The sequence below is a fragment of the Rosa chinensis genome, chromosome 3, assembly GCF_002994745.2.
Source record: "Rosa chinensis cultivar Old Blush chromosome 3, RchiOBHm-V2, whole genome shotgun sequence".
Classification (NCBI taxonomy): Eukaryota; Viridiplantae; Streptophyta; class Magnoliopsida; order Rosales; family Rosaceae; genus Rosa; species Rosa chinensis.
The window spans coordinates 14,456,022-14,470,611 of record NC_037090.1 but is presented as its reverse complement, the minus strand read 5'-3'; the positions used below and the strand labels follow the sequence as shown (position 1 = coordinate 14,470,611).

At 39.2% G+C, this 14,590-nt stretch overlaps 2 protein-coding genes across 3 annotated transcripts; one reads left to right on the top strand and one right to left on the bottom strand.

The window, feature by feature from the left end:
- Positions 1 to 4,637: 4,637 nt before the first annotated feature.
- LOC112195089 (zinc finger CCCH domain-containing protein 21) lies at positions 4,638 to 8,317 on the bottom strand. The gene is made up of 8 exons (XM_024335440.2): positions 8,030 to 8,317; positions 6,613 to 6,697; positions 6,362 to 6,502; positions 6,180 to 6,268; positions 5,856 to 6,044; positions 5,590 to 5,720; positions 5,324 to 5,426; positions 4,638 to 5,022 (listed from the first exon to the last, which is right to left on the bottom strand). The coding sequence occupies exons 1-8, from the start codon at positions 8,198 to 8,200 to the stop codon at positions 4,855 to 4,857; spliced, it is 1,077 nt and encodes a 358-aa protein (XP_024191208.1). The 5' UTR covers positions 8,201 to 8,317; the 3' UTR covers positions 4,638 to 4,854.
- A 1,066-nt stretch (positions 8,318 to 9,383) lies between these two features.
- On the top strand, positions 9,384 to 14,579 carry LOC112192882 (pentatricopeptide repeat-containing protein At5g02830, chloroplastic). Of its 2 annotated transcripts, none has more exons than XM_040517248.1 (13): positions 9,384 to 10,015; positions 10,329 to 10,416; positions 10,619 to 10,823; positions 11,401 to 11,508; positions 11,786 to 11,950; positions 12,108 to 12,414; positions 12,516 to 12,700; positions 12,829 to 12,894; positions 12,990 to 13,070; positions 13,291 to 13,388; positions 13,458 to 13,668; positions 13,876 to 13,936; positions 14,112 to 14,293. In XM_040517248.1, exons 1-13 carry the CDS (start codon positions 9,481 to 9,483, stop codon positions 14,147 to 14,149), a joined length of 2,148 nt encoding a protein of 715 aa, XP_040373182.1. In that variant the 5' UTR covers positions 9,384 to 9,480; the 3' UTR covers positions 14,150 to 14,293. The 2 variants fall into 2 exon arrangements, with proteins under 2 accessions (XP_040373182.1, XP_024188563.1); XM_024332795.2 differs by having other exon boundaries at positions 9,385 to 10,015; positions 14,131 to 14,579.
- The last annotated feature ends 11 nt before the right edge of the window (positions 14,580 to 14,590 follow it).

Genomic DNA, 14,590 nt, shown 5'->3' with positions numbered 1-14,590 from the left:
CTTGGCAACAGAGGCAAATGTTTCATCATAGTCTATACCATACGTCTGAGTAAACCCTTTTGCTACAAGGCATGCTTTGTACTGATTCACTGATCCATCTACATTATGCTTCACGGTAAACACCCAACGACGGAGCATTTAGACTCAGTGGTCAACTGGGGAACATATATCAAATGGTGAGACAGGTTAGGCACATATAACACATTATGAAGTTCTAAGGTGGGAGTAATACGAACTGACCCTGATCCTAACACATGAAAAGCCTCACCATTGGCATTAGTTACATAGGACACTAGTGGGGAAGACAATTCAGTAAAATATGATTTGTCATAAGTCATATGATCAAAGGCACCATAATCAATAATCCATGTATCAGAACCAACAAAGTTAGAAACCTTTAAAGCCATACAAATTTTACCTCGACCAGTTATAAAGGCTGTAGGAGTAACTCCACCTGCTGTATGATGATCTTGGCCAACCACTCCATAGAAATCCGGTTCTTGGACCAATTGAACAGCAACTGCTTTCGCCTTAGGACGATAACCTTGCTTTTTAGGTTTCAGGTGTGGGTTCAAATTCCAACAAGTCTCCCGAACATGCCCAAGGTCGTTGCAATAAGAACATTGAGGACGAGGGCGGTTGGTGAAGCCTTGTGGGAAACCTTGCTGATGAAGTGGGGCTGAACTCTGCTGCTGAATGAAAGGTGCCGATGACTTGGCCTGAATGGCTAGGCTAGATACTTCAACCTATGCATGTTTGAGACTCTCCTGCTGAGACTCATCCTTGCGGATGTATGTAAAACCCGTGTTCAAACTAGGAGGGTCTATCATTATGAGAAATTCTCCCTTAGCACTGCTATGCTTCTCATCAAGCCCTCTCAGAAATACATGAACCCTTTCTAGCTCATTCTCCTTCTGCTACCACACAAGATCTTCCTGATTCTTGATCTTGCAAGGACGCTTCTGATCAATTTCAGCCCATACATTCTTCAGCTTGGTGATATACACAGCTACTGATTGCCCATTCTGTTGCATACTAGCAGCTTTACACATCAATTCATGAACCTGTATAAAATCAGACTCATTGGTATACAAATCCCCCAATGTCTTCCATATCGCCTCAGCAGTTTAACATTCTTCCACCATCTGTAGCACATCATCAGTCATGGCTCGAAATAGAATTGACATTACAAACCCATCATCATCTTCCCACTTAGCATAGGCCTCCACATCATCTTCACTAGGAGCCTTGATTGTTCCAGTCACATGCCCCATTTTGTGTATTCCACGGAGATAAACTAACATAATATTCTTCCATGTTCGGAAATTGGTACCAGTGAGTTTGGTACCCCAGAAAGAACCATATTCTGAGCTCTTGACAGAGACCTCAACCTTCTGGACTTCATTATCCTTAGAATTTTGACTGTCATCACCACCCATTGCAATAGTACAATAGCAAAAAACACACAAATCCCCAAAGTATGCAGCGGAAATAAGAAGAACAGAAGGCTCCAAAAATAATAACAATTTTTTTTTTTTTGGAACCTGTTCGAGTTGACTGGGTTAAGTTGACCATGATGAGTCGACTGGGTTGAGTTGACCGAGTTGTGTCCAATTGATCTGGGTTGCGACGAGATGAAGAATCAGGTCGACCTGGTCGGACTTGGGCTGCCAATTGAAGAATCCGGCCGACTTGAGTGAGGGATGGCAACGGCAGTCTGGGTTGGCGGAGCGATCTGAACGGGATCTGAGTTGAGGAACTGCAGACGGGCAGAGCCGAAGGAAGACCAACTGGACAGGCTGATCGTCGGCACAGGAGGAAGACGAAGGGAGTCTGGGGAGATGAGGACGGTCTGAGTGAAGCAATGGTGAACCCGGTCTGGGCAAGAGGAGCGTCGGCGGTCGTTGGCTGAAGACGAAGCCGGAGATCGATCTGAGTAAGTGACTTTTGGCTGAGGACAAAACCGGAATCTATCTGGAAGGTTCTGAGCAAGAGATGAGGACGACTGGGTCTGATGAGCTGGAGAAGATGACGCCGAAGTCAAAGAAGAAGATGATTGGTCGTTCTTTGCTGGACGCCCTAGTGATGCTGACAAACAACGACAATAGCAACGTGGTTAAGAGACAAAACTCCTCAATTCTAAAAAATTGAAACAAACAAAGAGACAAAGTCCTTTCGGATTTTTGCTCTGATACCAAGTCAAATATAACAAGATTGAGAGAATGAATTGTCTGATATTTAATTAAACCCATTATGTGGTGTATATAAACAGATTACAATCATACTAGAACTATTGTGTACTACTGTACTACACTACATATACAAGGTAAGTATTTACAACAATATATTCCCTTTGTAGTCTATTCCTAATAGGAAACTATGACTCACGCTAACAAGATCGCCCTTGATGAATGTCGATGTTGAGCTATAATGAGTACGTCATGCTTAAACATGGAACCTCAGCAACATAGGAAACATGTATTGCAATGTTACGTTTGAGCTTACCTTGTATACTTATTCTGTTTTTACATAAAAACTTATCGAACTTTTGACCTACCCTATTCCTAATCCGTTTATGGATACCTTCACTTAGAATTTTGGGCTAAGCCCTTGGTACCTATTGATTCAGGGCACGAAAATGGCAGATCATCTTATCTTCTTGAGATCTTTCATTCCTTAATTTCTTTTCCTCACCTAACTTCTATCCGGTAGCAAAAGACGCTATCTGCTTTCTAATAGAAGGAAGAAGCAAAGAACTATGTATGAAGTATGAAATTGTTTGATTGCTAAAATGTGAAACTCAAGTGAGGCCACAATATTTTTTTTTGCCTCAGGCCTCTACAATCTCAAGACCGGCCCTGGCCTTTAGGAGATGCCCTTCATTATAATACCTGGACAAATTTGGTGTATTTTATCTCCTTTACTTTTTTATTTTCTCGACCAATTATAAGCAATATCTCCGTACAATACTGCAATCATATATATGATCGAGCAGACGAGCACTATCTTGATAGTTCGATATCCACTCGATGCGAGCGTCTGTGACCAAAAAGCAGGGCAACGATCTTCAGTTGAAGCGACAGTCCCTTCATTATGTTGTCGATCTATCTATCCCAACTACTAGACAAATAAAGCAGCACTATTCATAGTCAGATACTTACTTATACATAATCATTTAGCTTTAGAACCAGCACTGGAGATGGGATTTTTTAAGCCACCAATGATTGTCCTGTTCGGTTGGTACTTCTACCATTCCAATCCCATTGTTGAACACTATCCGGTTCGATATTTTTCTCCACGGCTGATTTAAGAAGTTTTATTCTTGCGGTGAGAAGTAGAAATCTTCAGATCAACTTGTTTTGCGTTCCAAAGTGCCCATACCTTAAAGAATCTAGCATCTTTGTCCCACACTTTACAGGAAAAGAAAAAAACATATGGACGTTTAGTAGTTTAACGCGCAAACAAAAAATTGAAGTGTGAGTGGCATCCTTCAAGAACATTACATCATGAAGATGTGTAAATTGATCCTCAGTGATCATAGATGGAATCCAGACCCTTTGTTGGGTCTATTTTGTGTGCCCACTTTTTCCTCTGGCTTATAATCATAGTCTTGTTACACCACAGCATGTGTGTGAGATCAAAAGGGTAATGGATTTCATATCATTGTTGGGCGTGGATATAAGGATTGAATATGAACCAATGAATTTTTAATTGAGAATGGTAGAATACTTTTCCAAGTTCATGCATCTAACAAAGCTGACTCTGTTTGTTACAAGTTTCTTTCTTCTAGACTGGTAACAAGAAAAAAGAGGCTCGTACTCTCGTAGACTTTGAAACACACTGTTACTCTAGATTGGTTAAGTTGTCTTTTGACAGAGTTCCTTGCGAGACTTGGAAAGCTTAATTATGCATTCCCGTCGTGTTCGTTTATTGCTTCTGCTTATCTTAATAGTTTTAGATTTTTGCAAGCTTGCTTCACCGCCCAAATCTTGATGTAACAATGGTAGGGCTCCAAGGGAACACCAAAACAGTAAGAAATGTGTTTTGGTTCCCTCAATGGAACGTTTTTTCTCATATCATTAGGCAGGTTTCTTTTGGATTTATATATCCATTCGTGGTGGGTTAGGTATTATGTCTTCATGTTGGTCACCTTATTAGGGCATTGCAGCCGACAGAAAATGCTGTATCCAGTCTTTTGTAGTACAATGATATTTGCCCTTTGACCTGTTTCTTGAGGAAAATGTTAGAAGAGTCGAACTCTAATCGGGAATCAAGAATAATATTCTACCGGGTCAACACACACCTCAACTTAAATGGTAACAATAATGAAACTGTCATACTAACAGGGAAGGCCTAGATAGAAGAGCTGTCCCAGGGCAATGCCAGTCCTGGTGTGAGAACATATCTCTGCGTTTACGAAATAGAAAAGGTGGTCATATTGAGATTTGTCACTTCAGTTTACGGTCGAAAACCCATATGTCCAAAACGTATAACATAATTCATACCACGTCTAACGACCCCATTCTCAAGGGCGGACTGCATGGTGAAGCTGTAAGATTCACTGCCCAAGACCATATCCACAATATCAGAAAGATCAGTATCATGATTCTGGAAGAACAAGACCAGGTACACTAGCATAAACCAAAAGAAACATTTCTAGCGAATGCATTCCTAATATGCTCAAGTTACAAAACAATGATTTTTGTAAGAGGAAATCCACCACTGAAAATAGATACATGAGGATAGTAGGTAATCGATGGGGAGGTGCTATGATTTAAGGGCTACAAGTGTACAGAAAATAATATGGAGTCCACACTCGGGAAGTATGCAGACTTTGGGCTGCCTCTCTTCGGCTTAAGCACTAGTGCCTGGCTCTTGAATTGTTACCTTTGATAAGCTTGCTTCCAACTCGTTTAACTCATTTATGTCCAAGTCGTCATCTTCAACACTGTCATCCATGTTGGTAGCTTTGGCATCACCATCAGCAACATTTGGCCCACCTCCATTAGCATTGTTACTAACCTGAAGATAAACAACAGAATATAAGAGTACAACAATTAACAAATAGTTCATCCAATTCAGTTCTAGCCACACATAACACATTACCATGTCTAAGGAACAATGTAAATAGTAATTGAATTAAATTAACCGGAATCTCTCATTTATATCTTTTGGCAATCATGCGGAGTGTAGAACAGTTAGTTTAAAGCTTCTAACTAGATTCGAGCTTACGCATAGGCACTATTAGTTCCATGTCATAACACTCCACCCAGTGCAATAACATAGAGAGCGAGAGTTTTGAGAAAGCAAGTTCAGTGGGTACCTTCTTTTCAGCAACTTCAGATTCCTTCTCTCTTTGATACTTCTCAGATGCCTCAGCATCATCCACAAATAAGGTTGAATCTGACAAAAACAGTTCACGACCACTGCGATGGAATGAAAAGTATAACATTATTAGCAACTATCTGTAGTAGCCAAATAGAATTCCCTCCATTTTGAAACAAGATTGTTCACATTAAATCCATTTTCTCTTTATGTAACATCTTCTTCCTAGAGGGGAAGGAGGTTTGAGATAGAGAGGGGAAACACCTCATACAGTCATTCTTAGCCCGCTCTGCCATTTTTGAAGCCAAGCCAGCATCTCTTTCTGCTATCTTTTTCTTCTTCCATTGCATGAACAACTCAGGAGTCATTGGAGTCGAAGTTTTCAACCTAGCACGCTAACACCAAAAAACAGCACATAATTAGTTACATATTATGGATGAACGAATGAAAACAAGGATAAAGTGAAAGGCATTCAGACCAGACATTCAAACTGGAATATAAAACTTGATGGAAAGGCTTGTTTGAATAACCTGATCTTCAATCTCCTCCTCAATAGGTATCTTTTCAGTCTCTTCCTCCAACAGAGCTTTCATCTGAGATTTCAGAATATATCCTGGAGGAAGAGCATGCCTGTAATGGCAATCTTTACCACCATTGGGGCAGACCCAAAACCAACCATATTGTTTTTTCTCCACTGCTTCCAAAAAGTATTTACAAACCTGTACACATCCGAAAGCAAGCAAATGAGATGTTTGGAAGCTCATCAATGGTTTGAAGATCCTTATGCCAATAAGCATGTAGAAAGTTGGAAACTCGAACACAGATTAGAGACAAGTAGGAGGAAAAAACCTTACAATATCAGTTGGCTTGTTTATATTGTACTCTTTTCTCTTTGACTCCACAACTTTCTCCAAAGTTTCTTGATCCCATTCCTCCATTGTTTCTAACAGATAATATATAACTCAGAACAACATAAACCATAAGGAAATCTAAAATGCCTAGAAATCAACAACGAATTGAAGTTTCTATATGGTACCATTTTGACGCTTATCACTGTAAAGATCAATCTTTTCTCCTTTCCTCTGAACATTCAAATCATGTGAGAACTTGCATTTGAAACCTTTAGCACACTGCCCCGCTTTATAAAACTCGCATAATATAGACTTAGGATCAACACCTAAACAAATAAGCATTTAGCACCACATCAAATCTAAGTCTCAACAACAAGATGTACACATAAAAATTTCAATGATTTCGGGTTCCAAAAAAATAAAAAACATTACTTACCAACTGGTACTTTTGGTTGACTGATAGCAACCTTAAACAACTCATTTAGTTCCTTGTCCTTCGCCTTCTCTTCCTCCTTCTTTTTCTGTCAATTATCACAATGTCATACACATAAATTCTCTCAGTATCTTGGTCAGAACTGAAACCCAACAGTAAGCATGCTGGCCAAATCTAACCACGAGGTCTTTTTGGTCCAGAGAGAAATGCACATGACAGCACAAGAGTCGGCCAATAACCAAAAATTAAATTAAAGAAAAAAATGAGTGTATCCTGATTACTAAATTTTCTACCATCTACTGTGTCATTCTCTCCTTTTGCAAGCAATCCTATATGGCTATATCATCCTCTTCTCTATCTATCCAGTTTCCTAATACTTCTACTATCTAAAGTCCAAAATCCTAAGGCCACAACCCACCTTTGTTTTCCTACATCAATACGAAGGCCCCTTCATCTCATTCATCTATAGTCACTCTATTGGTACCATGAAGTCTCAGATTGTTCCTCCCATCTCACCTGTGTCAGGTACCCCCCCAAAACTCAGTCTCCTTGGAACCATTTTTCATTTCCTTACATGCAAACCTCACTTTTATGTAAAACATATCTGCTCCATACCTTTCATACTAGGCATTCTTACTAGTTTCCAATTAGCCTTATCCAAACAGCCTTAGCCGATTTCTCTGCTTCCTCTGCAGCTGAGAAGTCCGGATCCCACTTCCAAACCGTCACATATTGACCCCCAACCATCCAACGACCCCCATTCAGCACCAACCCATTCTCTATCCTCTTCCAACTTGAACTTCACAATGTCGGAAACTATATCCTATATCCACTAAAAAAAGCTCACCCTTAGGCCGCCACCTCCTCCGGAGCCTCACTATACCGCCTTGACCTCCCTAGTAGCTTAATTATCAGTGTTTCCCACCACGGCTTATTCAAGGCCTCAATGGTTTTCTCTGAAAACAGTGATACAGGGGATTCCCCTGACATCATACTCAGCGTCAAATTCAGGCCCCACTAGATGAGGCTTCCTCTTTGGTTTTTTTGGGTCTGAAAATGGACCATGCTGACCTCTCAGATCACTCCCAGTCCCAAATTCCACACCTAAATTCTCATCACCCTAGCTCTCTTCCTCGTTCTCCCGTCTTCCACTTAATTGATTGAGAGATTTGCCCTAGCTGATCTGTTCAAGCCCTAGACTGGTGTGTATTTTCTGGAAAAATAAAAAATGGCGCGCGTATTGCTAATTTCAATCTCAAAACGTTTCGCGTTTCGGACGAAAACAAGAAACGTTTCGATCGTGACGGAGATCAAACCGCAAACGGAGTTAGAAATTAAAAACACAAATCCATCATTAAGCTAATTAACCAAGAAATTAAATATGAAAAAAAAAAAAAAAAAGTTGAAGGGGAAATGGAACCTTAGCAGCGGTTTTGGAGAGATCAGGCTTGGGCTGGACGGACTGCTTGAGAGTCTGGACGTACTTCTGGACATTCTTGCTCTTATTCTTGTTCTTGAGCCCGAAGGTCTTGTCCTCTACGATCTTCTGCTTCTTTGCCAAATCGGCCTTCGATTGCTGCTTCGGCGGCATCGGTTATCGGCATCAAATGGCGCCCTTTCCAATTTCCGATGATTCGGAAATTTCCCAGGTGATGATGATACTGATCTGAATGCTTATCTGGTTGGACGGGGGTGTCTTTGATTTAGACGGCACGGGGCTTACCAGATGCTTCCGTTAGTTTCCCGATATGCCCCTGGGATACTCCACGTGGCCGGGCTTTTGAGAGGGTGATGAGACTGCCCTTGTGTAAATTCTTCCCGCTTTCCACAGACTTGGCGCCACCTCAGACCCCAAAACTCTGCCTTTTAGGTATAAACGTAAAACGTGACTTAACCGTGTAGTAAAATGATTTGATATAGTTTGTTATCTTATGCTTATTAAGCATGTACTAGATTACACACACAAGAAGAGAGTAAACTTTATGCCCTTTGATCATCGCTTGAGAGCAATTGAATCTCTATTTTGAATTAAAAAGGTATCATACATAATTATAGTGTTAAAAAAAAAATGGATAATACTTTTCTCGAAATCAATTTGAACATATTTGTTCAAACTTTGTATCTTACTCTTTTTTATTATATAGTGTAATATTATCAATAAAGTGTTTATTGTAACGATAATGGAAATTCACACTTTCTAATATGCAATCCACACTCGTTTTTTTAGTTAAAATTCTTACAAAAAAATAAAATTTAAGAATTAAGATACTAGAAAATAGAACATAAATGAATTGTAAAATAGAGAGTGTAGATTTCAATCATCTGTTATAATGCATATTGAGTCAACACTTACTTACTCATTTAACCATTTCAAAGACGTGTATCATAAAAATATTAACTTGTTACCAAAATTATCTATCAATATGACGTGTTTCAGTGACGTGCATCATAATGGTGTATCGATATGCAGCAATGATCACACGGTCACCTGATCAAAAATTTTATGATCACTCACTCTTAGATTTAATTTCAAAAATTAAGATATTTTCATTCATTTCGTCTCGATATTCTTTTTGTCTTAACATTAAAAAGTGGTGGTCTTGACCAAGTTATTTCTAATCGAGTTATGGACGGCCAAAAATATGAAAGGGAATACCTTATTCTTAGTTTCTTACCACTCCCCTTCCCACAAGCACTAGTATCGCATTTGAAAAACCGTTAAGATATTTATCTGACACAAAATACGCGCCTTTCAAATCCAATCCTCAAAACCCCATAAAACCCCATTCCCCTCCTATATCCCACCAGAAAATAATTCTAATTATTATTTAAAAAAGAAAAGAAAAAAAGGTTTCTCCGGTAGCCCAAGGAATGAGAGTGTTGGTCATCCTTGGCTACACTAGCTCTTCAATCTCCACTCCCCCAAATCCCAATGGCAACCGCTCCACCAAACCCTACAAGCCCCCAATCCCCAAGCTATCCCCTTCCAAATCCTCCCCTCCAATCTCCACCCTCCATTCCCGGCCGCCGCCTCTCTTCGCCGGCCGCTGGGACCCCCACAACACCCACCTCTCCTACTTCGCCGACCTCGCCTCCAAGCTCGCCCGCGACGGCAAGCTCGACGACTTCGCCATGATCGCCGAGAGCGTCGTCCTCTCCGGCGTCAAGCCCTCGCAGTTCGCCGCCGCGCTCAAGGTCGACATGGTCGCCAGGGGCATTTCCGGGTTTTTGAAGGAGGGGAAGGTCAGGCGCGTCGTGGAGGTGTTGACCAAAGTTGACGAGCTTGGGGTTCGGCCGCTGGAGCTGTTTGATGGCTACGCTATGGAGTTGCTGGGAGGACATTGTCACCGCCTTTTGAAATTCAAGCAAGTTCAGGAACTTGTTGAGCTTATGGAGGTTCTTTCAGGTAATTTATCTGGATAATTCCTTCACTAATTTGTTCATTTATTTTAATTTACATAATATAGGTTCAGAGATTTCTAATTGCTGTAAAATTGTAAGCTGCATTCGTAAAATACATTCGGAAATGATTCGATAAACTCAAACAATTAAGAGTGATATGCAACTTCTTTTAGCTGTTTAAGCTGGCTTAGGGCTGTAGGAGATGTTTAATAATGTTAGTAAGTTGTTATCGGAATGGGGTGGGAAGAACATATCTTTAATGAGAATTTGAGTCTTGGGAGACTGTTTGCAATGGTAACAGATAATGCTTGGTTCAGGTTTGCATTTCCCAATCAAAGAACTGGTGGAGCCATCTGAAGTCATCAAAACATGTGTCGATAAACGTAGCCCGAAATTGGCCATAAGGTATAATTGATTGTTCTCTTATGAGTTTGACAGGGGATTTCTCTTCCTTGATCTGCATTGTTCAAACTCTTGTCGTATGTGAAGTTTTGACTTTTGACATGGATTTGTTGACCATGGTGTCAATTAATGTTGGATGACTTGAATCACAATGGATCTTTCTGTGGTAGTCATTATTTATGCTTTGGTTAACAAATTTTTGCAGGTATGCTTGTATTTTTCCACATGCGCATATCTTATTCTGTAACATTATGAATGAGTTTGGAAAGAGGAGGGCATTGGCGTCTGCTTTGACAGCATATGAAGCATCAAAGCAAAAATTGAGTGGTTCTAATATGTACATCTACCGCACAATAATTGACGTCTGTGGTGTCTGCAAAGACTACATGAAATCTAGGTACATTTATGAGGTAGAGCCCACCCTGAACTGTCTTAGTGTTTGGAACTGTTCTTGTAGCTTGAATTTTGAATTAACATTATATTTTATCCTATGGTTCAGAACTGAGATCTTAAGTGGTTCAGAACTGAGTTCTTAAGTTTCTCTGTCTCATAATTGAGTTCTGTTGGGGTGCTAATAGTAGATGACTAGATGGCAACTGTCACCCTATCACTCAATAAATCTACCTACTTGTATGTAATGGTATTAGTTGTAACAATCCTTCTTTTCTTGGTCTTTTATTCCCTGGAAACTCTTGGTGTCTTGATAAGATTTGTGGATTTTGCTTTAGTTAAGAAATTAAAGGGAAAATAGATGAGAAAGGACAAAGACGATGAAAGAGATCATGAAAGATATGCAGGAGAATATATATTAAATTAAAATAAAATTGTTTTTGATCTTATTTTGAATACTACTTGGGTATCTTCATCTCGGCTCTCTGTAAACAATATACCAAACTTTACAAAGATGAGTTCTTAGATATTTTTATAGTTTTAATGCACTCATTCAGATTATGAGTCAGGGCTTTCTTTACCCATGATCTTCTGCAGGACTTGCTTAAACAGAAGGTCATTCCGAATATATATGTTTTCAACAGTCTGATGAATGTGAACTCACATGATCTGAGCTACACATTTCATGTATACAAGAGTATGCAGGTAATGCTCGCTCTCTCTCTCTCTCTCTCTCATTTGTTTTCTTTTTTCAAGTTTAGTTATTACAATGTTAATATCATTGTTTCATTATGTCTTCTCACACCAAATTTTTGTAATAACATCAAATGTACAGACAAAATCTTCCCTCTGGGATCACTAAGTAGATAGTTGAGATTATGTTTTGCAACATTTGTGAAATTAGTTGTGATTCATGATTGACCTGTCAATCTGTTATGAATGAAGCTACAATCATCTAAATTTATTTGTTTTCTATATCCAGAATCTTGGTGTCAAAGCAGATTTGGCATGTTACAATATTCTTTTGAAGGCATGCTGTCTCGCTGGAAGAGTTGATCTGGCACAAGATATTTATAGGGAAGTACAGCATTTGGAATCGACAGGAGTGTTGAAATTGGATGTCTTCACTTACAGCACTATTGTAAAGGTACATACATCTGCTTACGTGTTGTTATATTTTGGCTCTTGCATAGCAAGTACATAGTCATACGGGTACCTTTTTGTTTAAGTTAGTACTTAGTAGCAATGGATATTCATACAGTGGACCATTTCACCGTCTCCATAACTAGTGAACAATTTTCCAGGTCTTTTCAGATGCAAAAATGTGGCACATGGCTTTAAATGTCAAAGAAGATATGGTAGCAGCAGGTGTTATGCCAAATACAATTACATGGTCATCATTGATCAGTGCCTGTGCAAATGCAGGTCTTGTGGATAAGGCAATTCAATTGTTTGAAGAGATGCTCTTGGCCGGCTGTGAACCTAATTCACAGTGCTTTAACATCCTTCTGCATGCTTGTGTTGAGGCTTGCCAGTATGACAGGGCTTTTCGCCTTTTCCATTCTTTTAAGAGTAATAAGGTCCAGGAGACTTTTGGCAAAAACTACAAAGGTAGTGCAGGAAGCAGTTCAACTGGACCGTACTTGTGCACTTTCAAATACTAATATGTCTAACCATACCTCTAATTATACTTCTATCTAACTTTGCTGAAGGGCGTTCTTTTAAACCCACAACTACAACATACAATACTTTGATGAAGGCCTGTGGGTCTGACTACTACCATGCAAGAGCACTGATGGATGAGATGAAAACAGTAGGTCTTTTTCCTAATCAAATAACATGGTCGATTTTGGCTGATATATGTGGAAGCTCGGGGAATGTTGAGGGTGCCTTGCAGGTAACACATAAATGGTTGAGGATTTGTTATTATTATTATTTTTTGCCCCAAGTGTTTTTTCATCATTGTCACTTTATGTATTCTTGGGGAGGATATAAGTTCACTGATAAAGATTTATTTCAGTGCAGATCTTGAAAAGTATGCGTGTAGCTGGGATCCAACCTGATGTTGTTGCCTATACAACAGCCATCAAGGTTTAAAAGCTTTATAATCAGACTACCTTAGGTTATCTATTATCCGCCGTTTTCTTTTCACCTAGATTTGATGTATCATGTCCTTGGCTTCACAGATCTGCGTGGAAAGTGAAAATTTGGACTTAGCATTGTCACTGTTTGCAGAAATGAAAAAATATCAGATACACCCAAATTTGGTAAGTGCTACGAATTGATGGTTCTAATTTTAAGTCATATACCCTTTATCCTTATATTCTCTTTTTCTCAAACATAATATTTTTGCAGTCTGCATATGGTTCTGCGTAGAAACTTTAATGTATATATAAACAAAATTATGGCTATTCCAATAAATAATATGGGTATGGTGATAGCCATTCTAGATCAGTTCAACAAGTATTATCCCAATGGCTTTTTCAGGTGACATATAATACACTTTTAAGGGCTCGTAGCAGATATGGTTCTGTAAGTGAAGTACAACAATGCCTGGCTATATATCAGGACATGCGGAAAGCAGGGTATATCATCTTGAATTTCAATTCCAAATGAATATATTCATATTACTAATTTGGCATTTTACTTTGCAGTTACAAGCCCAATGATTATTACCTTGAGCAACTAATTGAGGAATGGTGTGAAGGAGTTATACAAGACAGCAGCCCGAAACAAGGTGAGTTCAGTTACTGGGACAAAGCTGGCATTGGGAGACCTGGAAGTGTGCTTCTTGAAAAAGTTGCAGAACACTTACAACAGCATATTGCTGACACTTTAGCAGTTGACCTTCAAGGACTTACAAAGGTATGCTTGTACAAAATTGATTTTTCAAAGCAAAGTTGCTACATTCAATTGTTAAAATGAATGATTATATTATATATGTTTAAAGAATAGCTAGCCAGTCTGGTTAACATGTCATTATTCAATTGTGTTGATGTTCAACCTTTTAAAGGGTTCATCTGTTTGTTCTTGTGCTGAATGCTTTCAAATTTGCTGCAATAATGCTAACAGGTTGAAGCTCGGATAGTTGTTCTTGCAGTTCTGCGAATGATCAAAGAGAACTATACCTTAGGTATGAACATAATGCTTCACAAGAGTATTGCATTTCAAATGCCTATATTTAATTTGAGAAACCATTTATTCATTTAGATCACCAAGATAAGGTAAGAGTAAGACTTTAGCAAGTGAGATAAAGAACTTAGAATGCGGAACCTTTCCTTGAAGTTTCTAAATTTCGTTGATGTTAGAATTTAATTATGGTCGCAGGAGATTCGGTAAAAGATGACATGTTGATCATGGTAGGAGTCCATGATGAGGTTGATGGAGGCTCAACAGCTCACAATTTAGAGGTCATAGATGCAATAACCAAGCTTCTACAGGATGAATTGGGGCTCAAGGTTCTTTCAACAGTACCTAAAGTTGCACTTGATACTACAATAGTATCCGAGAACAATATAGATTCAGATCAAACTTTGGAAGAAAAGCCAGTAAGGAATGAATTACACTCAGAGTTGATTTATTCCACTAGAAGACCCGTGGTTCTGGAAAGGCTAAACGTATCCAGGAAATCATTGCAACAATGGCTGCGAAAAAGAAGTTCCCTTAGGAGGTGATTAATTCAGATGTAAGAAATCAGAAATTTGTACATGCTATTCATAGAACAATAGTTACTCATCCAAACAAAGAAAAAAGAGAACAATAATTGCCTAGCCTCATTTATAAACGA